This window comes from Elephas maximus, chromosome 7 (genome assembly GCF_024166365.1).
Source record: "Elephas maximus indicus isolate mEleMax1 chromosome 7, mEleMax1 primary haplotype, whole genome shotgun sequence".
In the NCBI taxonomy this organism is placed as follows: domain Eukaryota; kingdom Metazoa; phylum Chordata; class Mammalia; order Proboscidea; family Elephantidae; genus Elephas; species Elephas maximus.
In genome coordinates, this window is record NC_064825.1 from 44,101,060 (window position 1) to 44,126,911 (window position 25,852).

Consider the following 25,852-nt stretch of genomic DNA (forward strand, 5'->3'; position numbering starts at 1 on the left):
TGTTGTCATTAATAGCCTGACGCAATTTTTCTTATTATTAGAATAAATAAATGACACTTTACATTTTACGAACTTTGTTTCATCCGTTATCTCATTTTGTTTTCTCACACAACTTGTTAGATCGGGTTACATTATCCTAGTTTCACAGATGTTGTTATTGAGGCTTCCGGAGGGGTACGAAGACACAGTGCCTACTAGTCCAATTCCCAACTTCTCCAAAAAAACCTCCAGGGGCAAGGTGGCAGTTTGCAAAGTTATAAGCGGCCGCGAGAGAAAAAACCTGGCGATCAGCTCCCGTAAATATTTCAGCCTAGAAAACCCTGCGGGACAGTTCTACTCTGTAATAGGGTTACTATGCGTCGGAATCGACTTGATTGCACTCAACAAGAACACAAGGGACTTGAAGAAGAGTCTATAGAGGTCTTCAAGGCCCACGTGTCAAAGCAGGCAGAACGCTCCATTTGTGGAACAGCTGCCCTACGAAGGAGGGTGATCTTGTGTCTTTGAAGCTGTTTAAGAAAGGTGGGTTTAGCTCCCGTTTAGCAGCCGTTGATGCTCTACATGTCTCCATTTAGCTGTCGGTGAAGTAGAGGCTGATCTCAAATCATCCGTTGGGAAGTTCTTCACAAACTTTGTTGTGTATACAAATTACCCGAGGATATTGTTAATATGTCAGTTCTACTCAATATGTCCGTCAGGCTGAGGGAGGGGAAGGGAGGCAATATTCTGCATTTCCTACAAGTTCCCAATTGATGTCAATGCTTCGGATCCTTAACCATCCTTAGAGTTTCAGACTTGTGGAGTAGCAAGGCCTAGATGATCCAGTAGGAAGCTGATCCTTAAACATTTCATTCATTCATTCAACAAGAATTTATTGAGTCGATGAGGGATTACTATGTGCCAGGCGTTGTGAAAAGTGTTGGTCTACAAAGTCCAGTACACATCAGGGTCTCTGCTGTTAAGGAACTCACAGGCTAATGGGAGAGACAGGAGAACATATCTGTAATTGTAATACAGAGAGACAATTGCATTGACAAATCAAATGTTTCTTCCTTTCTCTTTTGCATCACCATCTTTTTGTAAAACCAAACTTCTTAGCCCTTTGCAGTCTGACAGTATTCCTTCCAGTTTAATCACTTGTCACTTTCTTTTTTCCCAACACTGTTGTTCCCACTTCCCAAGACTATTCTCCAAGACTTCCCCAGTGTGCCTTGTGTTTGCATATCTCCAAACTTTTGTATTTGTTCTGTTGCAAAGAATGCATACCATTTGTCCATCTTTTTTGTTCCTCACCCAATTCAATTTTATACTTTTGCTTCAAGATCCAATGGAAACTTTAGTGATAGTTTTAGTCTTTTTCTTCTGCTTCTATAGGACTCTATTGCACTTATCTATTTGTACTTATTGCTCAGTACTGCAGTGACCAGTGTGTATACTCCCAGCATTCTGGGCTCCTTGATGGCAGAGATGACATCTGGGTTCATCTTTGTCACCTGAATGGACCACAGGGCCTGGCTCACTAAAACGTTATTATTGATATCTGAATGATATCAGTTCGTCCTCCCCATTAGATAGTTTCTTAGGGAAAAATCTTCCCCAAGTTTTGTCTTAACTGCAGCCGAGATAACACTAAAGACTGGATTTGTGTAGAATAAGCTGGGAATGGATAAGGGTTTTAAAGCAAGCAGTTTTTCACTTTAATCTGCATGAGTGGTTTAGTGATGAAATGAGATCTTAGCCTTTCTGTTCTTTTTTCTCTGCTGTGAGGAGAGAGAAGTGATATGTATCTTGTGTTTATTATGCGTATGTACAGTAAAACCAAACCCAAATCAAGTTGATTCTGATCTGTGTTTTCAGTTAGGTCTTCATGTCTTATCTTCCCTTCTTCTTTACAGCAACAGCAAGAAGAAATTGCTGCCAAGAAACTCCGACTAACAAAACCAAGTAAATCTGCAGCACTCCACATAGATCTGTGTAAGGCTACTTCCCCAGCAGATGCTTTGCAGTACCTACTCCAGTTTGCCAGGAAGCCCGTTGAAGCAGAAAGTGTGGAGGGAGTAGTCAGGATTCTCTTGGAACATTATTACAAGGTAAGGAGAGCTTGAAGACCTATGGGGGTATATATGAGAGATGTATCATATCTGTGGAATGAGTTAATATTGCAAAATAAAGAAGGTGTTCATTTAGCAGTCGTTTACTTAGTGCCTTCCATGTGCTAGACACTATGATTACATAAGTAAAAAAGATCCACATCCTGTCCTCGGAGGCTTAGAGTCTACCAGGTGGTAAATGATACTGCATCAAACTGTTGTGGGTACTGTCAGCCCAATACATACAGAGTGCAGTAGGTGCACAAAGGAGGATTTGACATGTACCATGACCCTTCCACAACCAGACTCAGCTCTGTAATGTAGTTCCCTCATCATCACCCCTGCTGTTACCACCCTGATTCAGGACTTCATTGTAGTAATTACAGTAGCTTTCAGCCTTGCTCTCCCCCCACTTTTTTTAAATAACTTGGCATTCTTTTTTCCAGGTATCTTAATGGGTTAGGTAAAATATCAACTCAAGCATGATTAAATGTGGAAATAGTTTAATCACAAAATATGTTTATTAGTTTGTATAGTGAGATCTGAAGTAAAAGAAAAAATCATTTTCAGATTTTTGAATCACAGATTAAATTTTTAAACCTTAGTATGAAAAATTTTAAACTTACAGAAAAGGGGAGAAAATGGTATAATGAACTCTCAAATACCCATCCCAGAGATTTTAAAGTTATTACTATTTTGCCAAATCTGCTCCATCTATTTGTTTTCCTGAAGTTTTTTAAGGTATCATATTCTGCTAAAAAGTTTAGTAAATAGCTCTAAAAAAAGGACATCTTTTTTTTTTTCTTTTTTAAATAACCACATGACTACATCTGACAAAACTAATTCCTTAATGTTAGTCCATTTTCAGATTTCTTTAGTTTTTCCCAGATACTTGTATTGAGATGAAATTCACACAACATAAAATTAACCATTTAAAGGATACAATTCAGTGGCATTTAGTACATTTATAATCTTACACAACCACCACCTGGATAAAGTTTTAAAACATTTTCATCACCCCAAAAGAAAACCCCTTACCCATTAAGCAATCACTTCTCATTTTCTCCTCTACCAGCTGCTGGAAAACACCAATCTGCTTTGTCTCTGTGGACTTAGCTATTCTGGATGTTTCATATCTAATATGTGACCTTTTGTTTCTGATTTCTTTCACTTAGCATAATGTTTTCGAGGTTGCTCCCAGTTATAGTATGTATCTGTACTTTATTCATTTTTTATGGTTGAATAATATTCTGTTGTATGCATATACCACCATTTGTTTATTCATCATCTGTTGAAGGACATTGGGTTGTTTCCACCTTTTGGGTATTGTAAATAATAATGCTATGAACATTTGTGTACAAGGGTTTCAGTATCTGTTTTCAGTTCTCTTTGGTATATAACTGGGTATGGACATGGTGGGTCATATAGTAATTCTGTTTAACTTTTTGAGAAATTGCCAAGCTTTTCTACATTTTATAGTCCCACCAGCGTGCATAAAGGTTCTAATTTCTACACATCCTTGCCAGCACTTGTTATTTTTCTGATATAGCCATCCTAGTCAATGTAAAGTGGAATCTCATTGTGGTTTTCATTTGCATTTCCCTGATGACTTATGACTTTGAGTATCTTTTCATGTGCTTATTAGCCATTTGTCTTTCTTCCTTGGAGAAATGTTTATCAGGTCCTTTGCCCAATTTTAAATTGTGTGTGTGTGGTTTTTTTTTTTTTTTTGGTCTTTTTGTGGTTGAGTTATAGGAGTTCTTTATGTATTCTGGTACTCAACCCCTTATCAGCTATGTGGCTTTCAAATATTTTCTCCCATTCTGTAGGTTGTCACTTTACTTTGTTGATAAAGCCTTTTGATGCACAAAAATTTTAAATTTAGATAAGTCCAGTTTATTTTTTATTTTGTTGCTGATGATTTTGGTGTCATATCTAGGCAACCATGGCCAAATCCAAGGTCATGAAAATTTACCTTTTTGTTTTCTTCTAAGAATATTATGGGTTTAGTGCTTATATTAATCATTAACCCGTTTTGAGTTAATTTTTGCACATGGTATAAGATAAGGATTCAAATTCATTCTATTGCATGTGGAAGTCCAGTTGTTCTGGCATCATTTGTTGGAGAGACCGTTCTTTCCCCATTGAATGGACTTGACACCTTGTCCAAAATCAGTTGGCCCTAGATGTATGGGTTTATTTCTGGACTCAATTCTATTACATTGGTCTATGTGTCTGTCTTTATGCTAGTATCACACCGTTTTAGTTATTGTATCTTTGTGTAGGTATTGAAATCAGGATGTGTGAGTCATCCAACTTTGTTCTTTTCCAGTATTGTTTGGCTTTTTGGCCCTTGCAATTTGATGTGAATTTGAGGATCACCTTTTCCATTTTTGCAAAACAAGCTGTTGAGATTTTGGTAGGGATTGTGTTCAATCTGTAGATTGCTTTGGGTAGTACTGACATCTTAATGTTAAGTCTTCCATCCATGAACATGGGATATCTTTCTGTTTATTTAGGCCTTTTAAAATTTCTTTCAACAATATTTTATAGTTTTCAGTGTACAAGTCTTTCATCTCCGTCGTTAAATTTATTTCTAGATATTGTTTTAGCTGCTATTATAAATGCAATTGTTTTCTTAATTGTCTTTTTGATTGTTCATTGCTGTTGTAAAGAAACACACCTGATTTTTGGTCGTCGACCTTGTACCCTGTGCCTGTGCTCAATTCTTCTATTATTTCTAGTAGCTTCCTTGTGGATTTTTTTGGACTTTCTTAATATAGGATCATGTCATCTTCAAATGGAGATAGTTTTACTTCCTCCTTTCACGTGAAAGAATGGATGCTTAAGGGAGAGAAAGGAAGAGAGACACTAATACTTGACTGCCCATTATGTGCCCATTTCTGTGCCAGTTGTTTTCTCAGTATCCCTCTGAAGTTGGTGTTATTCCCATTTCAGAGATGAGGCTCAGAGAGGTTAATTAGCCCGTTTAAGGCGTAGAGCTGTTACATAGTAAATATGAGCTGCACACCTAGATCTGGCTAATTTCAAAGTCCTTTTTCTTTCTGCTGCATCTCATAGCTCAAGGTTAATTTCTCAAATAAATAACTTTGCCGAGGTTATGTACATAGTAAGTGGCGTAGGCTTGCCAGAATTCTAGATCCTCTGACCCCGTATCTATTGTCCCTTCCCCTCCTTCAGGCCTCCTTATTGTGCCAGTCACCTCCTTAGAAAATATAGATGACAGATGGGGAATTGGTCATATTTGAAATGCACTTCTGCCTTTGAGCACCCTGGTGGTGCAGTGATTAAGAGCTATGGCTGCTAACCAAAAGGTTGGCAGTTCTAATCCACCAGTTGCTCCTTGGAAACCGTATGGAGCAGTTTTACTCTGTCCTATAGGGTCATTGTGAGTTGCAATCGACTTGATGGCAACCGGTTTTTCCTTTGAGCATACTTTTGAGTAATTTTGTCTTTGGTGTAGGAATGTGTTTACCTAATCTTAAAAAAATCTTAGCACTGGTAAATTACTTTTAATCCCCGAAAACACATTTCTGATTAGAAGTTAACAATACCAGAAAGGCATAAAAAAAAAAACTCCACTTTTCAGTATTTGTGTATAACATACTGATTGAGAAGAGCTCTTTCCCTGGAAGTACAGAAAGTTTTCAGAAATGAAGGCTTACATACTTGGATCATTGAATCTCTTTGGGAGGTTAGTTTCCTGTTTGTTGTTTAGCCGAAAGTAGAGCATCAAGGTAACGATTGCTTCTTTTGTTCCAGGAAAATGATGCATCTGTGAGACTGAAAATTGCATCACTATTGGGTTTATTATCAAAGACCTCAGGATTTTCACCAGACTGCATTATGGATGACGCCATTAACATCCTGCAGAACGAAAGTAAGTTGCAATTTAAAGGCTATGTAGTCAGAGCAGAAAATCTTTAGTTGCTTTTGTAAAAAATTTTAGACTATGGCAAATTTTTGTTGTATTGGTTGTCACTGAAAAGGAATTTGAGGATACGTTATTAAAACCGTGTGCATGTATTTGCATTAAAGTTAAAAATGTAGTTATGTTTTACAATAAAACCACGCCAAACCCATTGCTATTGAGTCAGTTTCTACGCATAGCAACCATATAGGTCAGAGTAGAACTGCCCCATAGGGTTTCCAAGGCTGTAATCTTTATGGAAGCAGATTGCCACATCATTCTTCTATGGAGAGGCTGGTGGGTTCAAACCGCCAGCCTTTCAGTTAGCAGCCAAGCACTTTAACCACTGCACCACCAGGGCTCACGTCCTTTCTTATAATAACTATTATTTATTAACTGAAGTGTTCAGGTACTAACCCAAAGGTCAGTGGTTTGAACCCACCAGCCTCTTTGTGGGAGAAAGACGTTGTGTCTGCTTCTGTAAAGATTTACAGCCTTGGAGACTCTACGGGGCAGTTTTACACTGTCCCATAGGGTCACTGAGTTAGAATTGACTCGATGGCCACGGTTTTTTTTTTTTTTATTGTGGTTTGTACCAAGTACTAGGTACTTAAGTAGTTTAACTATGATGTAAGATAGATATTATTGTCCCTATTTTACAAGTAGAAAAACTAGAGAAGTTAATTAACTTGTTCAAGATTATGTAGTTTAAAAAAAAACATTACTTAGTGTGTAGCAGAGTTGGGATTTATACCTAAGTGTGTTGGCGTTGATGGTTTGTTCACTGTGCCACCCTAGCTTAGACACTATGAGAGGTGTTGTCTTGGTCACGTGATCCCTCACAGTTTAGAGCCCATAGAAGTGATGTCACTTGGATCTTATATGTGACATGTTATTTCTTTTTCTATTCATTCCTTGTTAATGCCCACTGAAATGTATTCTCAGTGGTTAAGTGAAACTGAAAACTACTTCATCTTTTTTTTTGGATTAGCTGTCTGGTTTTAATTATGTACATGATTCTGTTATAGAGTTAGTGCCTCAGTAGCCTTAATATTTGTTTTAGAATTTTAAAAAAGAAACCCTTTGTTGCAATTTCTGAAAATATTACGGTTCTGTTTATTTGACAGAATTAGTTGTAGTTTCAAAGAATAGTTTTATTTCATTTTGGAGTATAGCTATTTAAACAAATATGGCTATTTAGGAAACCCTGGTGGCATAGTGGTTAAGTGCTACAGCTGCTAACCCAAGGGTTAGCAGTTCAGATCCACCAGGCGCTCCTTGGAAACTCTACGGGGCAGTTCTACTCTGTCCTGTAGGGTTGCTATGAGTTGGAATTGACTCAGCAGCAACGGGCTTGGTTTTTTTCTGGTTTGTCTCTAAGATCTGATTGAGGTTTCTTCTTGATTTCAAGTTCCTGGCCCACCTAGGTTTATAGAAGATAGACCTGGAAGGGACCATAGAGATCATTTAGTTCGACTCTTTTATTTCGTAGCTGAGGAAAATGAACTCTGGTGAGGTAAAGTGCTAAAGTCACTCAGTGTTTTTGGCGGGACCAAACTAAGAATAAGAGTCTCCTGATTACCACTCTTGTGTGTACTTTCAGTTTCAAAAGTGTGGTCCACTCCCTGTGGGCCAGAGATGTTTTATTTTTAATTTGGCAGATAGGAAAAGATGTGGCAATCTGCTTCTGTAAAGATCACAGCCTTGGAAACCCTGTGAGGCAGTTCTACTCTGTCCTCTAGGGTCATTATGAGTTGAAATCAACTTAGAAGCAGTGGGTTGGTTTTTGTTTCTGGTATGTGTGCCATAACTCCTTGGCATGCACTGGGCTAGGCACTTTTAGGGTATTATGTATATCTGCTTCTCCGGTATGTACATAAACACCACTAATGATAACACAAAGTGTGTTTTAGAGGTGGTATAAAAGGAAAGCTGTGGGAGCAAAGGCGATGGTGAGATCAGTGCTGACGGGTGAGATCCGGAGAGGCTTAGTGAAGAGGTGGATCTGAAAAGTCAGAGATGGCGAAGGGTAATGGCAAAGAGAAGAAACATTATAAAGGGTAAGGAACTGGGAAAGTACAAGAGATATTTGAAGAACTATATGATTTCATGAGAGATTAGCAGTAGGTGGTGGGGAGTTGAAGGGGGAAAAAGGGTAAAATGTTTTGGGACTAAAGGCTAGGTGGTCTTGAGAGCTGAGAGTTTGAATGTTATTTTGTAGGTGATGAGAACCATGTAAAGTTTTTTTTTTTGAGTAAAGTCTCGTTTTAGAACGATAACTTGGCCGCTTTGAGGAATTTGGTTTGATGAGCTCGGTGGTGTAGGGAAGAGATGTTGCGTGTGTGGAGATGTCCAGCCTGTGACTGTAATGTAGATCTGGAACTCAGGAGAGAGATTAGGGTTTAAGATTGAGATTTGTGATTTCTCAGAGGCAAGAGTTAAAGGTTTAGCTAGCTTTTTATGGACGTTATGTTGACTCATCCTTCTAAAGTTAAAAATTATAGGGTGGTATGTGGCACAGTGGCTAAGAGCCCGGTTGCTAAACAGAAGGTCTGCAGTTTGAATCTACCAGCCATTCCCTGGAAACCCAGTGGGACAGTTCTACTCTGTCCTATCTAGTTGCTATGATTTGGAATCGACTCAGTAGTAACAGGTTTGTTTTTTTTTTTTTGTGGTACTGGAGATTTCTTCACTTCCCTTCTATTTCTTTTAAGTATCTTCTTTTCTGTTTGTTTATTTGTTTTTGGCTTCTTTCATGTTGGAGATTTTTATCGATGATCCTTGGCCTTGCATTTAAATTGAAGATGAGGCACTAAAAAGCTGATTGGTAGTTCCGTGTGCATGGATGGGGCTTATCAGCTGGTTGCCTCCACTCTGGGATATGATGGGGGCTGGGCCATGTCTTTAGTGGACTTTTAAATGTTATTATGTTTTGTGTTTTTCCTTGGGGTGCATCAGTTTTTCTAGGTCACAGGTCATGAATCTCCTACTAGCAAGAGACAGAAATGCCTGACTGCCAGTGTTCTTGTAGCCAAAGCAGCCAAAGGGTGCTGGGAGATGAAGGGGTATTTCATTATTCATGTCAACTTCCTCTTAATTCCCTCTTCTTCACTGTATCTCCTCCCTGTCCTCACCTGGTATTCCCAAAATTGGATCATTTCTGCTTTGATTTCTGTACAGAACAGACCTCCTGTTTCAGTGGTCACTTGACTGTGAAGGATAGGGAAGGGCCCAAGGGCTTAACTGCTTCTTTTAGAGACTTCAAACCAATCCTTGCCTCATCCCTGTTTTCTTTGTGTCTCCATTCCTGAGCCTTTCTGGATGTTATGGCTAGAATGCATGCCCTTCACATCGATTGACATCTTACTCAGTTAAAAAAAAAAAGAAAAAACTCAAACCCGTTGCGGTTGAGACAATTCCAAATCGTAGCGACCCTATAGGACAGAGTAGAACTGCCCTGTAGAGTTTCCAAGGAGCACCTGGTGGATTTGAACTGCCGACCTTTTGGTTAGCAGTTGTAGCTCTTAACCACTATGCCACCAGGGTTTCCTCTTGCTCAGTAGGCATTTCCAAACCAAAACCAAACCCAGTGCTGTCGAGTCGATTCCAACTCATAGCGACCCTATAGGACAGAGTAGAACTGCCCCATAGAGTTTCCAAGGAGCGCCTGGCGGATTCAAACTGCCGACTCTTTGGTTAGTAGCTGTAGCACTTAACCACTACACCACCAGGGTTTCCATCTCCTTTCCATCACCTAAAAATTTGTTGACTTTTTTCATCTATCCATTTTTTTTCTCCTGTTTCTTTGTAGGTTCGTACCTTTTTAATTCCTTTGCTCTTATATTAATGAGGTTTTAGCATGGAACAAAGATAAACAGATGTGTTCAATCTACTATGTTTATTGGAAGTCTCACTGAGAAATGATTTAACCAGTGCTTCTAGTCATTAATGTATCATGTACGCAGTTTTTGCCATATTCGCTTCATCCCTATGCTATAGCTTAATGTTTTTTTAAGGGACTAATACTTTCAGTTAAGTAAATTTAAAGAGGATCTTTATATTAGTAATATAGGAGAAAAATTAGTGTTACGTGATGTCAATAGAAGGTAACTGCGGTATTTTTACTATGTACATTAAAATATATCCATCATTAATAATATTAAAAATGATTATTTGATTGCCACTTAAAATCCTCTTACATACCACCAGCATTAGAAAGCATTACAATGGGACAAATAAGAGAATTTAGACACAGAAGAGAATGTGGCTAAAGAGATTGCTATAGGATTATTTGGATTTGGCTCTTTGCCCATTTATTAAACATTTGTTGAGCATAAAATGAGTACTGCTGGAGTTTGAGAATACAAAGGTGAATAAAACACAGTTCTTACCCTCAAGGATCTTTAAACGGGTTATAGCTGATGTAGAGGGTTCAGTGGAAGCATGGAGGAAATGGTCAAATCTACTTGGGGATTAGGAAAAGCTTCTTAGAGTAGGTGACACTTCAATTGACTCTAAAAGGATTAATAGGTGTTTACTGGGGGTGGGGTTGAGGATGGAGTCAGGTGTGGGGGAAAGCATTCCAGGTAGAGAAGTTAGCCGAGCAAAGGAAGACATGTAATCATAAATAGTTGGGAAAAAAGGCTGCTAGAGGAGACTTAACAGAGATGAGGCTGGAGAGGTAGACAGGACTAGATAGCATGGAGTGCCATGTATGTATATGTATGTGTGTATGTACATACGTATGTACATATATACCTGCTAAGGATTTTGGACTTAATCTTGAAAACAATGAAAAGCTCTTGAATCAATCGAGCAGGGAACATTTTTAGAGTACCTCCTGCCTGTATAGGACTATGCTCAATCTTGTGGAGGACTCAAATTTTTAGATATGATCCCTCTAGGAACTTAGTGTTTAGTTGAGGAGGTTAAGGATCAAACAGTAGGACCCAACTGACAAAAATCAACATGCTTTAACCCAGGTAAATTTAGCTAATATAGTGGTCTCCTTTTGAAATTCTACAACCCAACTTTCCATCTTCCTTTCTAGAGTCTCATCAAGTCCTAGCTCAACTGCTGGACACTTTGCTTGCAATTGGTACTAAACTCCCAGAGAATCAAGCTATTCAGATGCGATTAGTTGATGTAGCCTGCAAGGTAAGACTGTAATGGTTAGACACAGGGGTGTTTCTTTCTTGAACATTATCTGGAGAGGTGATGTGAGCTGTAAGATCTGTTTTACATCTGGTCAAAGTCATCCGATATCTATACTGAGGGACTGTTAAGAACTCTTAATGGTCTCAAGAGCTTCCCCATCTTTACGTTTCTTGGTAGATTAGGAATAAAGATAAGTAACTTGTTAGAAAATGAACTTCCTCATTCTCCCAAATGAAATGAAGATAATTGTAGTGGCTACCATGTATGTTGTACCTAATATATGCCCTCTGCTTAATGTGGTGCTTTACATTCAGTTTTTCATTTGGTCTTCATAGTCTTTTAAGTAAGTACTGTTATCTCTGTTTTACAAAGGTAGATACTGAGATTTATGACACTTAACTTGGCTAAGTTTTCACAGCCAGGAAGTTGTATAAACTCTGGTCTCCCTGACTTACAGTGCATGTTCTTTTTACTAAGCTGTGTTGCTTTAATAAACAGACTGTCTTAGGCTGGGTTTTCTAGAGAAGCAAAACCAGTGAAGCATAAACCTGTTGCTATTGAGTCGATTTTGACTCCTAGTGACCCTACGTAAAACAGCAGTATGTGTATAGAGTGAAGTAAAGAAGTGTATACAGAGAGAGATATTTATATCAAGGAAATGGCTCACGAAGTTGTAGAGGCTGGAAAGTTCCAAGATCATGGGTCAGGCTGGAGGCTTCTCCTGACTCACATAGTTGCATGGGCTGGTGAACCCAAGATCAGCAGGTCATGCAGCAAGCCTCTTGCTCATAGGCTATGGAGGATGGTGAATTCCAAAATTGGTGGGTAAGCTGCTAGCTCAAGTTCCAAGAACCAGAAGTCAGAGGAACAGGTGCCAGCTGCAGGATCCAGAGTGAGCAAGAACCCACAAGCCTTGCCATAAAGTCTACCTATATTAGATGCAAGGCACATACACTTTCAACTGCTTAGCTACTCACAGCAGAGCCTATCACAGGAGTGGTCACATTTTATCAGATCTCATCATGGAACTGATTACATCATTATATGACTGCTAGACAACATCATAGCTGGCAAACCACCGAAAATCATGTCCCAGCCAAGCTGACATGCAACTTTAATGATCACATAGGCCAAATAAACAAAAACAACTCTGTAGAACAAATTTTTAAAGTCTATTTTTTATGATTATAAAAGAAATACATGGCACATGAATTGCATCTTTTGCTTTAATTTGGAGCTTTGAATTAGCCACCTTTTTTGCATAATAGTAGCCCCTAGAACTTCTAGGATTGATTTTACTTTTGATCTTTTTTCATAATTTTATTTTCAGATTATAAAAAGACAAGTACGTTTGAATTGTGGAAAAGTGTTATATTCATTCACCACGTATCTATCAGTTAGTCGTACTGTGGTGGCTTGCATGTGGCTGTGATACTAGAAGCTTTGTCACTGGTATTTCAAATACCAGCAGGGTCACCCTTGGAGGATAGGTTTCAGTGGAGCTTCCACACTAAGACAGACTAGGAAGAAGGACCTGGCAGTCTGCTTCTGAGAAATTGGCCAGCAAAGACCTTATGCGTTACAGCGGAACATTGTTTGGTATAGTGCCGGAAGATGACCCCCCCAGGTTGGAAGGCACTCAAAAGTTGACTGGGGAAGAGCTGCCTCCTCAAAGTAGAGTCGCCTTTAATGACGTAGGCGGAGTCGAGCTTTCGGGGCCTTCATTGGCTACTGTAGCATGATTTAAAATGAGAAGAAACAGCTGCAAATATCCGTTAATAATTGGAATATGGAATGTATGAAGTATGAATCTAGGGAAGTTAGAAGTCATCTAAAGTGAAATGGAATGCATGAAGATCGATATCCTAGGAAATAGTGAGCTGAAATGGACTGGTAGTGGCCATTTTGAATCAGACAGTCAAATGGTTGACTATGCCAGGAATGACAAATTGAAGGGGAGTGGTATGTTCATCGTGAAAAAGAACATTTCAAGATCTATCCTGAAGTACAACGCTGTCAGTGATAAGATAATATCCATACCCCTGCAAGGAAGACTAGTTAATAAGACTCTTACTCAAATTTACGCACCAACCACTAAAGATGAAATTGAAGATTTTTACCAACGTCTGCAGTCTGAAATTGATGAAACATGCAATCAAGATGCATTGATAATTACTAGTGATTGGAATGCAAAAGTTGAAAATAAGAAGGACTGGTAGTTGGAAAATATGGCCTTGCTGACAGAAATGATCCAGGCGATTGTGTGATAGAATTTTGCAAGACCAACGACTTCTTCATTGCAAATACCTTTTTTCAACAACATAAACAGTGACTATATGTGTGGAGGAGACCCTGGTAGCATAGTGGTTAAGTGCTACAGCTGCTAACCAAGAGGTTGGCAGTTTGAATCCGCCAGGCGCTCCTTAGAAACTCTATGGGGTGGTTCTACTCTGTCCTGTAGGGTCGCTATGAGTCAGAATCAACTCGACGGCAGTGGGTTTGGTTTGGTTTTATATGTGTGGGCCTCACAGATACAATACAGGAATCAAATTGACTACATCTGTGGAAAAAGACAATGGAAAAGCTCAATATCATCAGTCAGAACAAGGCCAGGGGCCAACTTTGGAGCAGACTATCAATTGCTCATATGCAGGTTCAAGGTGAAGTTGAACAAAAGTAGAACAAGTCCACAAGAGCCAAAGTACGACCTTGGGTATATCCCACCTAAATTTTGAGGCCATCTGAAGAACAGATTTGATGCATTGAACACTAATGACCAAAGATGAGTTGTGGAATGACATTGAGGACATCATACATGAAGAAAGCAAGAGGTTATTAAAAAGACAGGAAAGAAAGAAAAGACCAAAACGAATGTCAGAAGAGACTCTAAAACTTGTTCTTGAATGTCAAGTAGCTAAAGTGAAAGGAAGAAATGATGAAGTAAAAGGGCTGAACAGAAGATTTCAAAAGGCGACTTGAAAAGCATAGTTTTATAATGAAATATGCAAAGACCTGGAGATAGAAAACCAAAAGGGAAGAACTTGCTCAGCATTTCTCAAGCTGAAAGCATTGAAGAAAAAATTCAAGCCTCAAGTTGCAATGTTGAAGGTTTCTACCGGAAAATATTAAATGATGCAGGAAGCATCAAAAGAAGATGGAAGAAATGCGCAGAGTCACTGTACCAAAAAGAATTGGTTGACACTCAACCATTTCAAGAGTTAGCATATGATCAAGCACTGATGGTACTGAAGGAAGAAGGCCAACCTGCGTTGAAGGCATTTGCAAAAAATGGAATTGACGGAATACCAATTAAGATGTTTGAACAAACAGATGCAATGCTGGAGGTGCTCAGTGGTCTATGCCAAGAAACTTAGAAGATAGTTACCTGGCCAACCAACTGGAAGAGATCCATATTTGTACCCATTCCAAAGAAAGATAACCCAGCAGAAAGTGGAAATTATTGAACAATATCATTAATATCACATACAAGTACAGTTTTGCTGAAGATCATTCAAAAGTGCTTACAGCAGTACATCGCTGGTGAACTGCCAGAAATTCAACCTGGATTCAGAAGAGAACCTAGAACAAAGAATATCATTGCTGGAAACCCTGCTGGCATAGTGGTTAAGTGCTACGGCTGTTAACCAAAAGGTCGGCAGTTTGAATCCACCAGGTGCTCCTTGGAAACTCTACGGGGCAGTTCTACTCTGTCCTATGGGGTTGCTATGAGTCGGAATCAACGGCAGTGGGTTTGTTTTGTTTTTTGGATGTCTGATGGATCCTGGCTTAAGGGAGAGAATACTAGAAAGTTGTTTACTTGTGTTTTATTTACTATGCGAAGGCATTTGACTATGTGGATCATAACAAATCATGGATAACATTGTGAAGAATGGGAACTGCAGAACACTTCATTGTGCTCATGAAGTACCTGTACATAGACCATGAGGCAGTAGTTTGAACAGAACAAGGGGATACTACGCTGTTTAAAGTCAAGAAAGGTGTGAGTTAGGGTTGTATGCTTTCACCATACATATTCAATCTGTATGCTGAACAAATAATCCTACAAGCTGGACTGTATGAAGAAGAATGGGGCATCAGGAATGAGGAAGACTAACTGCCTGAGATACGCAGATGGCATAACCTTCCTTGCTCAAAGCAAAGAGGACTTGAAGCATTTCCTGATGAAGATCAAAGACTACAGCCTTCAGTATGGACTACAGTTCAACATAAAGAAAACAAAAATCCTCACAACTCAACCAATAAACAACATCCTGATAAGGGGAGAAAAGATTGAAGTTATCAAGAAATTCATTTTCTTGGATCCACAGTCAACACCCATGGAAGCAGCAGTCAAGAAATCAAACGACGCATTGCATTGGCAAATCTGCTGTAACAGTCTTCTTTAAAGTGTTAAAAAGCAAAGACATCACTTTAAGGACTAAGGTGCACCTGACCCAAGCTACTTGAAGAATTGATGCCTTTGGATTATGGTGTTGGCGAAGAATATTGAATATATTGTGGATTGCCAGAAGAAAGAACAAATCTGTCTTGGAAGAAGTACAGCCAGAATGCTCACTGGAAGCAAGAATGGTGAGACTTCGTCTTGCATACTTAGATATGTTATCAGGAGGGACCAGTCCTTCAAGGAGGACATCATGGTTGGTAAAGTAGAGGGTAGGTGAAAAGGAAGAAGACCCTCAATGAGATGGATTGACACAGTGGCTGCAACAATGAGCTCAAGCATAATAACGATTGTGAGGATGGCGCAAAACTGGGCAGTGTTTTTTTCTGTTGCTACGTAGGGTCGCATAACATGAGTTGGAATCAACTTAGTGGCACCTAAGAACAACATCAACTTTATTTTGTAGGATTAGGAAGATATTTCTAAGCCCTGGGACATTTATCTAAAATAAAGCATAAACACTTTAACAAGTACAGTATTAAAAATCTCAGTGGAAAAAACTAGGGATTATGTATATAAGAGAGTAAGTATATGTGTGTTCCATATCAGACAATCTATATATCTGTTGAGGGTAGTACTTGAAAGAGAGGTGCCTTATTAAATGGGTTGTTATGCTTAAAGTAACAAGTTCTTAAATTTGATTTAAATATACTTTTTATTGTAAATATTTATACTCAGAAAAATTGGAAAAATACTGAAAATTATAAAGAAAAAATATATAATTCGTGATCCAAAGCCTTTCAATTTATTTTTTTCTGATTTTTTACTGTACAGGAATTATTTGCTATTTATTTAACACATAAATGTGATCATATTCTATATACCATTTTGCTTTTTCACTAACATTATAACTAACATAAATATTTTCCTTATATTGTAAATGTTTTGTAAACAATTTTTAATGGCCTTATGGTATTTTGTCCTGTAATTTAAACTATAGTTTACCTACTCATTGTCCTGTTATTTTTTATTGGATATTTTATGTTTTTTAAATTATAACTAATACTGTAGTGAATATTATTAGTCTAGAATATTTAATCTGTATGCTAGCAAATAGTCTGAGATGCTGTATTATATGACATACACAGCATCAGGATTGGAGAAAGACTCATTAACAACCTGTGATATGCAGATGATACAACTTTGCTTGCTGAACGTGAAGAGGACTTGAAGCACTTACCAATGAAGATCAAAGAACACAGCCTTCAGTTTGGATTATGCCTCTACATAAAACAAAAATCCTCACAACTGGGTCAATATACAAAATCATGATAAAGGGAAAAATATTGAAATTATCAAGGGTTTCTTTTTACTTACTCTACCATCAACACCCATGGAAGTAGCAGTCAGGAAATCAAAGGATGCATTGCACTGGGCAAATCTGCTGCAACAGACCTCTTTAAAGTGTTGCAAAGCAAAGACGTCTCTTTAAGGACCAAGGTGTGCCTGACCCAAACCATGATGTTTTCAATTGTGTTACATGCATTTGAAAGCTGGACAATGAATAAGAAAGGCTGAAGAATTGATGCCTTTCAATTATGCTGTTAGCAAAGAATATCAAATATACCACGGACTGCCAGAAGAAAGAATAAACCTGTCTTGGAAGAAGTACAGCCAGAATGCCCATTAGAAGCAAGAATGGCGAGATAAACTCACATACTTTGGACATGTTATCAGGAGGGACCCGTCTCTGGAGAAGGACATCATGCCTGGTAAGTAGAGGGTCAGGGAAAAAGAGGAAGACCCTCAACAAGATGGATTGACACAGTGGCTGCAACAATGGGCTCAAGCATATCAATGATTGTGAGGATGGCACAGGACCAGGCAGTGTTTTGTTCTGCTGTACATAGGGTTGCTGTGAGTTGTAAATGACTCCTTAGCCACTAACAACAGAATATTGTCAAAGTGGAATTACTAGTTGAAAGCATTTAAAAAAATCTTTTTAGGCTCTTGATAGTTTTTGCCCAGTTGCTTTCCAAAAGTAGTACAGTTTATATGCCCATCAGCTGCATGTGATAGTGCCTAATTTCATTGCAGCATTTCAGCATTGGATATTAGTGTTTGAAAACAAAAGATAAACCCAATAATTTGGTAGGAAGAAAATGGTATTACATTTTTTAAATTTATTTTTTATAAGATTAGTAATGAGGCTTCATATTTGTGCATCATTTGTGTTTTCTTACTTGGGAATAATCTTTTCATGTCCTTGGCTGGTTTATTGTATTGAGATTTTACATTTTTCTTCATTCTTAACAAAAAAAAAAAAAACCAAACCTAGTGCTGTCGAGTAGGTTCCGACTCATAGCGACCCTATAGGACAGAGTAGAACTGCCCCATAGAGTTTTCAAGGAGCTCCTGGCGGATTCGAACTGCCAACCCTTTGGTTAGCAGCCGTAGCACTTAACCACTACGCCAGCAGAGTTTCTGACTTCTGCATTCTTAAAGATGCTTAATAGAGTAAAAATTAGAACCATTGGAAATGGCGGATCCATAACAAGCAGACTCAAGTAAATAAAGACTATTTTATGATTCATAGCCACAGTCACTATTTCTATTGCCTGATGCCATTTTTATGTGTGATTTTGTCATACAACCTGCTGAAAGTTTTTTTTTTAATTGAGGTATAATTTACCTGTGATCAAATTCACTCTTTTGATAGAAATAATACAAAGTATTTTCTGACCACAATGGAATGAAATTAGAAATAAACAACAAAAAGAAATTTAGGAAGCTCACAAATACGCAGAAATTTAAAATATATTCCTAAATGATGAATAGGTCAAAGAAGAAATTAGAAAATATTTTGAGATAAATGTAAATAAAGACATATCAAAACATATGGGATGCAGCTAGAGCAGTGGTTGGAGGGAAATTTATAGCTGTAAATACCTGTGTTAAAGAAGAAGGAAGATCCCAAATCAGCAACCTAACCTTTAACTTTAAGACGCTGGAAAAAAGAAGAGCACGCTAAAATTAAAGCAAACAGAGGAAGGACATAACAGGAAGGACTAGAGCAGAAATTAATGAAATAGAGAATAGAAAAACAGTAAAACCAAAAGCTGAAAAGATCAACAAAAGTGACAAACGTTTAGTTAGACTGACCAAGAAAAAAAGAAGACTGAATTTACTAACATCTGAAATGAAAGAGAAACTTTTACTACTAATCTGACAGAAATTTAAAAAAGAATTGTAAAGGAATACTATGAATACTTATATGCTGATAAATTTGATAGCTTAGTTGAAATTAACAAATTTCTTTCCTAGAAAAAAAGTACTGAAACTGACTCGAAAAGAAATAGAAAATATGAAGACCTGTAACAAAGAGATTGAATTATTAATTTAAAAAAACCAAAAAAACTTAGACCCAAATGGTTTCTTCACTAGTGAATCCTACCAAACATTTAGTGAAGAATTAATGCCAGTCATTCACAAACTCTTCCAAAATTTAGAGGAGGGAACATTTCCCAACCTATTCTATGAGACCAATATTACCCTGATATGAAAACTAGACAAAAACATCACAAGAAAAGAATATAGACTACTGTATTTTTACACAAATAATGTGCATCTTCTACATTTGTCAACTTCTCTCTCCCCCCAGGAGGTATTTTTGTAAATGTGCTATGCTAATGTTTTTACAGCAATATGTAAGAAAAAATAATTGACATAGTGATACTTCCAAAAATACCTCCTGGGGGAAGGAGTAGTTGGCAAACAGTGTAGAAAGCGCATGTTATTTGTGTGTGTGTTTGGACCACTTTTTTTTTTTTTTTTAATTGTGCTTTAGGTGAAAGTTTACAGCTCAAGTTAATTTCTCATACAAAAATTTGTACATACATTGTTATGTGTCCTTAGTTGTAATCGCTATAATGTGACAGCACACTCCCCCTTTCAACCCTCCATTTCTTTTGTGCATTCAACCAGCTCCTATCCCTTTTTGCTTTCTTATCTGCCTCCAGACTGGAGCTGGCCATTTAGTCTTGGAAAGTGAACATTATTTGTGTAACAATATGGTAATACTGGTTATGAATATAGACACAGTAATACAAGATTGTTTTAACATCTGAAAATCAATTAATACACCATATCAATAAAATAAAAACAAAAAACAAATGATCATCTCAATAGATGCAGAAAAAGCATTTGATGAAATCCAACACCGTTTTATATTAAAAACACTCAGCAAACTACTAATACAAGGGAACTTCCTCAACACAATAAAGGGCATCTGTGAAAAACCCACAGCTAATATATTTGATGATTAAAGACTGGATGCTTTTTCCTACTGAAGACCAGGAACAAGACAAGTGTGTCTAATCTCTGCACTTCTATTCAACATTGTCTAGAGGGTCTATCCAGTGCAATTAGGCAAGAAAAATAAATGAAAGCATCCACACTAGAAAGGAAGAAGTAAAACAGTCTCTATTCACAGATAACATAACTTCGTATATAGAAAATCCTAATGAATCCACTAAAACACTACTTGAACAAATAAACGAGTTGATCAAAGTTGCAAGGTACAAGATTAATTAAACAAAAATTAATTTTTTTTCTGCACACTTGTAAGGAATATCCAAAAATGAAATTAAGAAAACAGTCCATTTACAATAGCATCAAAAATAATAAAAATTAGGAAGAAATTTAACAGAAGAAATACAAAACTTACATTCTGAAAACTGCAAAACATTGAAAGAAACTAAAGAAGATCTAAATAGAAAACATCCCATGTTCATGGCCCAGAACAGTTTACATTGTTAAGATGGCAATACTTCCCAAATTAATGTATAGATTCAGTGCTATCCCTATCAGAACCCCAGCTGGATTCTTATTTTTTTTTGTAGAAACCAACAAGCTGATTCTAAAATTCTTATGCAATTTTGAGGGACCCAGAGTAGCCAAAACAGCCTGGAAAAAGAACAAAGTAAGACAGTCCATACTTGCCAATTTTAAAACTTACTGCAAAGCACCAGTAATCAAGACAGGGTGATACTACCATAAAGATAGATAATATCAAAAGAGTAGAATAGAGGGTCTAGAAAATCAGTTCTCTTTGGTCACCTGATTTTCGATAAGGGTACCAAGACCATTCAGTGGGGAAAGAATAATCTTTTCAACAAATGGTTCTGGGACAACTGGATATTCACCTGCAAAAGAATGAAATTGGAACCTTGCCTCATACCACGTAGAAAAATTAACTCAAACTGGATCAAAGATCTAAATGTACAAGCTAAAACTACAAAATTCTTAGAAGATAACACAGGGGTAACTCTTCATGACCTTGGACTTGAAAATGGATTCTTAGATGTGACACTGTCTTAGTTATCTAGTGTTGCTATAACAGAAATACCACAAGTAGATGGCTTTAACAAAGAGAAATTTATTTTCTCACAGTCTAGTAGGCTAGAAGTCCAAATTGAGGGCGTCAGCTCCAGGAGAAGGCTTCCTCTCTGTCGGCTCTGGAGAAAGGTCCTCATCAACCTTGCCCTGGACTAGGAGCTTCCCAGCACAGAGACCACAGGTCCAAAGGACGTGCTATTCTCCTGGCTCTTGTTTCTTGGTGGTACGAGGTCCCCCTGTCTCTCTGCTCCCTTCTCTGTTTTATATCCCAAAGGAATTGGCTCAGGGCACAATCTAGTAGATTGAGTCTTGCCTCCTTAACATAACTGTCACCTATCCTCCCCTCATTAACGTCTTAGAGGCAGGATTTACAACAGATAGGAAGATCACATCAGATGACAAAATGGTGGACAATTACACAGTACTGGGAATCATGGCCCAGCCAAATTGATACAGACATTTTTGGGGGACACAGTTCAATCCATGGCAGACACCAAAAGCATAAGCAACAAAAGAAAAAAAGTGGATGAGTTGGACTTCATCAACATTATAAAATTTTGTGCTTCAAAGGACTGTTTCAAAAAAATGAAAAGATAACCCACAGAATGGGACAAAATATTTGCAAGTCATATCTCTAATAAGAGACTTGTATCTAGAATATAGAAAGAACTCTTACAACCCAATAATAGTATTTTTTAAAATTTTTATTGTGCTTTAAGTGAAAGTTTACAAATCAAGTCAGTCTCTCATATAAAAATTTATATACACTTTGCTATATACTCCTAGTTGCTCTCCACCTAATGAAACAGCACACTCCTTCCCTCTACACCCTATTTTTGTGTCCATTCAGCCAGCTTCTTATCCCCTCTGTCTTCTTATCTCCCTTCCAGACGGGAGCTGCTCACATGGTCTCATGTGTCTACTCGAGTAAAGAAGCTCACTCCTCACCAGTATCATTCTCTATCTTATAAAAGTCTAGTCCAATTCCTGTCTGAAGAGTTGGCTTTGGGAATGGTTCCTGTCTTAGGCTAACAGAAGGTCTGGGACCATGACCTCCAGGGTCTTTCCAGTCTCAGTCAGACCATTAAGTCTAGTCTTTTTATGAGAATTTGAGGTCTGCATCTCACTGCTCTCCTGCTCCCTCAGGGGTTCTCCGTTGTGTTTCCTGTCAGGTCAGTCATCGGTTGTAGCCAGGCGCCATCTAGTTCTTTTGGTCTCAGGCTGATGTAGTCTCTGGTTTATGGGGCTCTTTCTGTCTCTCGGGCTTGTAATTACCTTGTGTCTTTGGTGGTCTTCATTTTTCTTTGCTCCGGGTGGGTTGAGACCAATTGATTCATCTTAGATGGCCACTTTGCTAGTGTTTAAGACCCCAGACGGCATTCTTCAAAGCGGGATGCAGAATGTTTTCTTAATAGATTTTATTATGCCACTTGACCTAGATGTCCCCTGAAACCATGGCCCCCAAACCCCCTCCCCTGCTACGCTGGCCTTTGAAGTGTTCAGTTTATTCAGGAAACTGGTTCGCTTATGGTTTAGTCCAGTTGTGCTGACCTCTCCAGTATTGTGTGTTGTCTTTCCCTTCACCTAAAATAGTTCTTGTTTACTATCTAATTGGTGAATACCCATCTTTCTCCCTCCCTCCCCACTTTGGAAACCATCAAAGAATATTTTCTTCTCAGTTTAAACTATTTCTTGAGTTCTTATAATAGTGGTCTCATACAATATTTGTCCTTTTGCAACTAATTTCACTCAGCATAATGCCTTCCAGATTCCTCCATGTTATGAAATGTTTCATGGATTCATCATTGTTCTTTATCGATGCATAGTAGTCCATTGTGTGAATATACCATAATTTCTTTATCCATTCATCTGTTGATGGGCGCCTTGGTTGCTTCCATCTTTTTGCTATTGTAAACAGTGCTGCAGTGAACATGGATGTGCATATGTCTGTTTGTGTAAAGGCTCTTATTTCTCTAGGATATATTCCAAGGAATGGGATTGCTGGATTGTATGGTAGTTCTATTTCTAGCTTTTTAAGGAAGTGACAAATCGATTTCCAAAGTGGTTATACCATTTTACATTCCCATCAGCAGTGTATAAGCATTCCAGTCTCTCCACAACCTCTCCATCGTTTATTATTTTGTGTTTTTCGGATTAATGCCAGCCTTGTTGGAGTGAGATGGAATCTCTTTATAGTTTTGATTTGCATTTCACTAACATTTAATGATCGTGAGCATTTCCTCATGTATATGTTAGCTACCCACGTGTCATCTTTAGTGAAGTGCCTGTTCATATCATTTGCACATTTTTTATTTGGGTTATTTGTCTTCTTGTTGTTGAGTTTTTGCATTATCCTATAGATTTTAGAGATCAGACACTGATCAGAAATGTCATAGCTAAAAACTTTTTCCCAGTCTGCAGGTAATCTTTTTTCCAGTCTGCAGGTAATCTTTTTTCCTCTGTTGGTGAAGTCTGTGGATGAGTGTAAGTATTTGATTTTTATCGAGTTTCTTTTCTGGTGTTCGTGCATTGTTAGTAATGTTTTGTATACTGTTCATACCATGTATTTGGGCTCCTAGCATTGTCCTTATTTTTTCTTCTATGATCTGTATCATTTTAGATTTTAAGTTTAGGTCTTTGATCCATTTTGAGTTAGTTTTTGTGCATGGTGTGAGGTATGGGTCTTGTTTCATTTTTTTGCAGTTGGATATCTAGTTATGCCAGCACCATTTGTTAAAGAGACTGTTTTTTCCCCATGTAATTGATTTTGGGCCTTTGTCAAATATCAACTGCTCATATGTGGATGGATTTATGCCTGGATTCTCAATTCTGTTCCATTGGTCTATGTATCTGTTATTGTACCAGTACCAGGCTATATTGACTACTATCGCGGTATAATAGGTTCTAAAATAAGGTGGTGTGAGACCTCCCACTTTGTTCTTCTTTTTCAGTAATTGCTTTACTTATCCGGGACCTCTTTCCCTTCCATATGAAGTTGGTGATTTGTTTCTCCATCTCATTAAAAAATGTGGTTGGAATTTGGATTGGAATTGCATTGTATCTATAGATCGCTTTTGGTAGTATAGACACTTTTACAATGTTAAGTCTTCCTATCTGTGAGCAAGGTATGTTTTTCCACTTTGGTAGGCTTCTTGCAGTAGTGTCGTGTAGTTTTCTTTGTGTAGGTCTTTTATGTCTGGTACCAAAAATAAATTAAAAAAATAGCCCAATTAAAATATGGGCAAAAGATCTGAACGGACATTTCTCCAAAGAAAATATACAAATGGCTAATAAACTCACGAAAGGATGCTTGATATCAGTCATTAGAGAAATGCAAATCAAAAACAATGACATGCTACTTCACACAGTAATCAAAAAGACTGACCATACCACGTGTTAGTGAGGATGGAAAGAAATCGGAGCCCTTGCACATTGCTGTGGGAATGTAAAGTGGTGTAGCTGCTTTGAGAAATAGACACTTCCTCAGTATGTGAAGCATAGACTTATCATATGACCCATCAGTCCCACCCGTAAGTATCTACCCAAGAGAACTGAAAACATGTGTATACAAAAATTTGAACACGAATGTTTATAGCAGTATTATTCATAATAATCAAAAGCTGGAAAAAGCCAAATATCCATCTACTAATGAATAGATAATCAAAATGTGGCATATACATGCAATAAAATATTATTCAGCCATAAAAAGGAATGAAGTATTGATACATGCTACAACGTGGATAGACCTTGAAAACATTATGGTAAATGAGAAGAAGCCAGCCACAAAGGACTACATATTATATGATTTTATTTATATAAAACGTATAGAATAGGCAAACCTATGGAAAGTTGACTAGTGGTTCGTTAGGACTGGCAGAGGGAGGAATGGGTCTACAGAGGTTTGATAACTAAAGGGTAGAGGGTTTCTTTTTGAGGTGATACAAATGTTCTAAAATTGGTGATGACTGTACCTATCTGTGAATATACTGAAAAACACTGAATTGTACACTTCAGCTGGGTGAATTGTATGTAAATTATATTTCAATAAAGCTGTTATTTTTAAAATTCATCCTTTTAAAGTGCACGTTTCAATGTTCTTCAGTATATTCACAAAGTTGTGCAACTGTTACAACTATTTAATTCCAGAACATTTTTATTACCAAAAAGAAACCCCATACCCATTAGCAGTCACTCCCTGAGTCCCTTGGAACTGCTAGTCTATTTTCTGTCCCTGTGGATTTGCCCATTCTGGATGTCTTACATAAATGGAATCATACGGTTGGTGGTCTTTGTGTCTAGCTTCTTTCACTTACCATAATGTTTTCAGGGTTTTTATCCATGTTGTATCATATATCTGTACCTTATTCTTTTTTTGAAAATAATATTTCATTATATGGGTATACCACATTTTGTTTATCGATTCATCAGTAGATGGGCATTTGGATTGTTTCTACTTTTTTGGCTATTATGAGTAGTGCTGCTATGAATATTCATGTGTAACTTTTTGTATGGATGTAGATATTCAGTTTTCTTGGGTATATTCATTAACAGGAACTCTCAGATGCTTTTCCAAAGGGGCTGTACTGTGTTACCTTCCCACCAGCAGTGTACCAAGGCTTCAATTTTTCCACATCCACTTTCTGTCTGTCTTTTTTTGTTACATTCATCCTAGTAGGTGTTAAGTGGTGTGTCACTGTGGTTTTGATTTATATTTCCACAATAACTAATGATGTCGAGCATTTTTCATGTGCTTATTAGCTGTTTGTATATCTTCTTTGGAGAAATGTCTGTTCAGATCCTTTGCCAATTTTTAAATTGGGTTGTCTTTTTATCATTAAAAAAATTGAGTAGTAATAATTCTTTATACATTCTGGA

General features: G+C 37.7%; 1 protein-coding gene across 4 annotated transcripts in view; it reads left to right on the top strand.

Moving 5' to 3' along the window:
- The window catches only part of INTS4 (integrator complex subunit 4), a 131,453-nt gene that overhangs the window by 347 nt on the left and 105,254 nt on the right, over window positions 1–25,852 (top strand). For 2 of the 4 annotated variants that reach the window (XM_049889718.1, XM_049889720.1), the window contains exons 2-4: window positions 1,896–2,090; window positions 5,874–5,991; window positions 11,072–11,178. In XM_049889718.1, coding sequence (XP_049745675.1) covers window positions 1,896–2,090; window positions 5,874–5,991; window positions 11,072–11,178 — 420 coding nt within the window. Of the gene's footprint in view, window positions 1–1,895; window positions 2,091–5,873; window positions 5,992–11,071; window positions 11,179–16,818; window positions 17,353–25,852 lie in introns of those variants that run through there. The other 2 variants (XM_049889721.1, XM_049889719.1) reach the window with 2 other exon arrangements.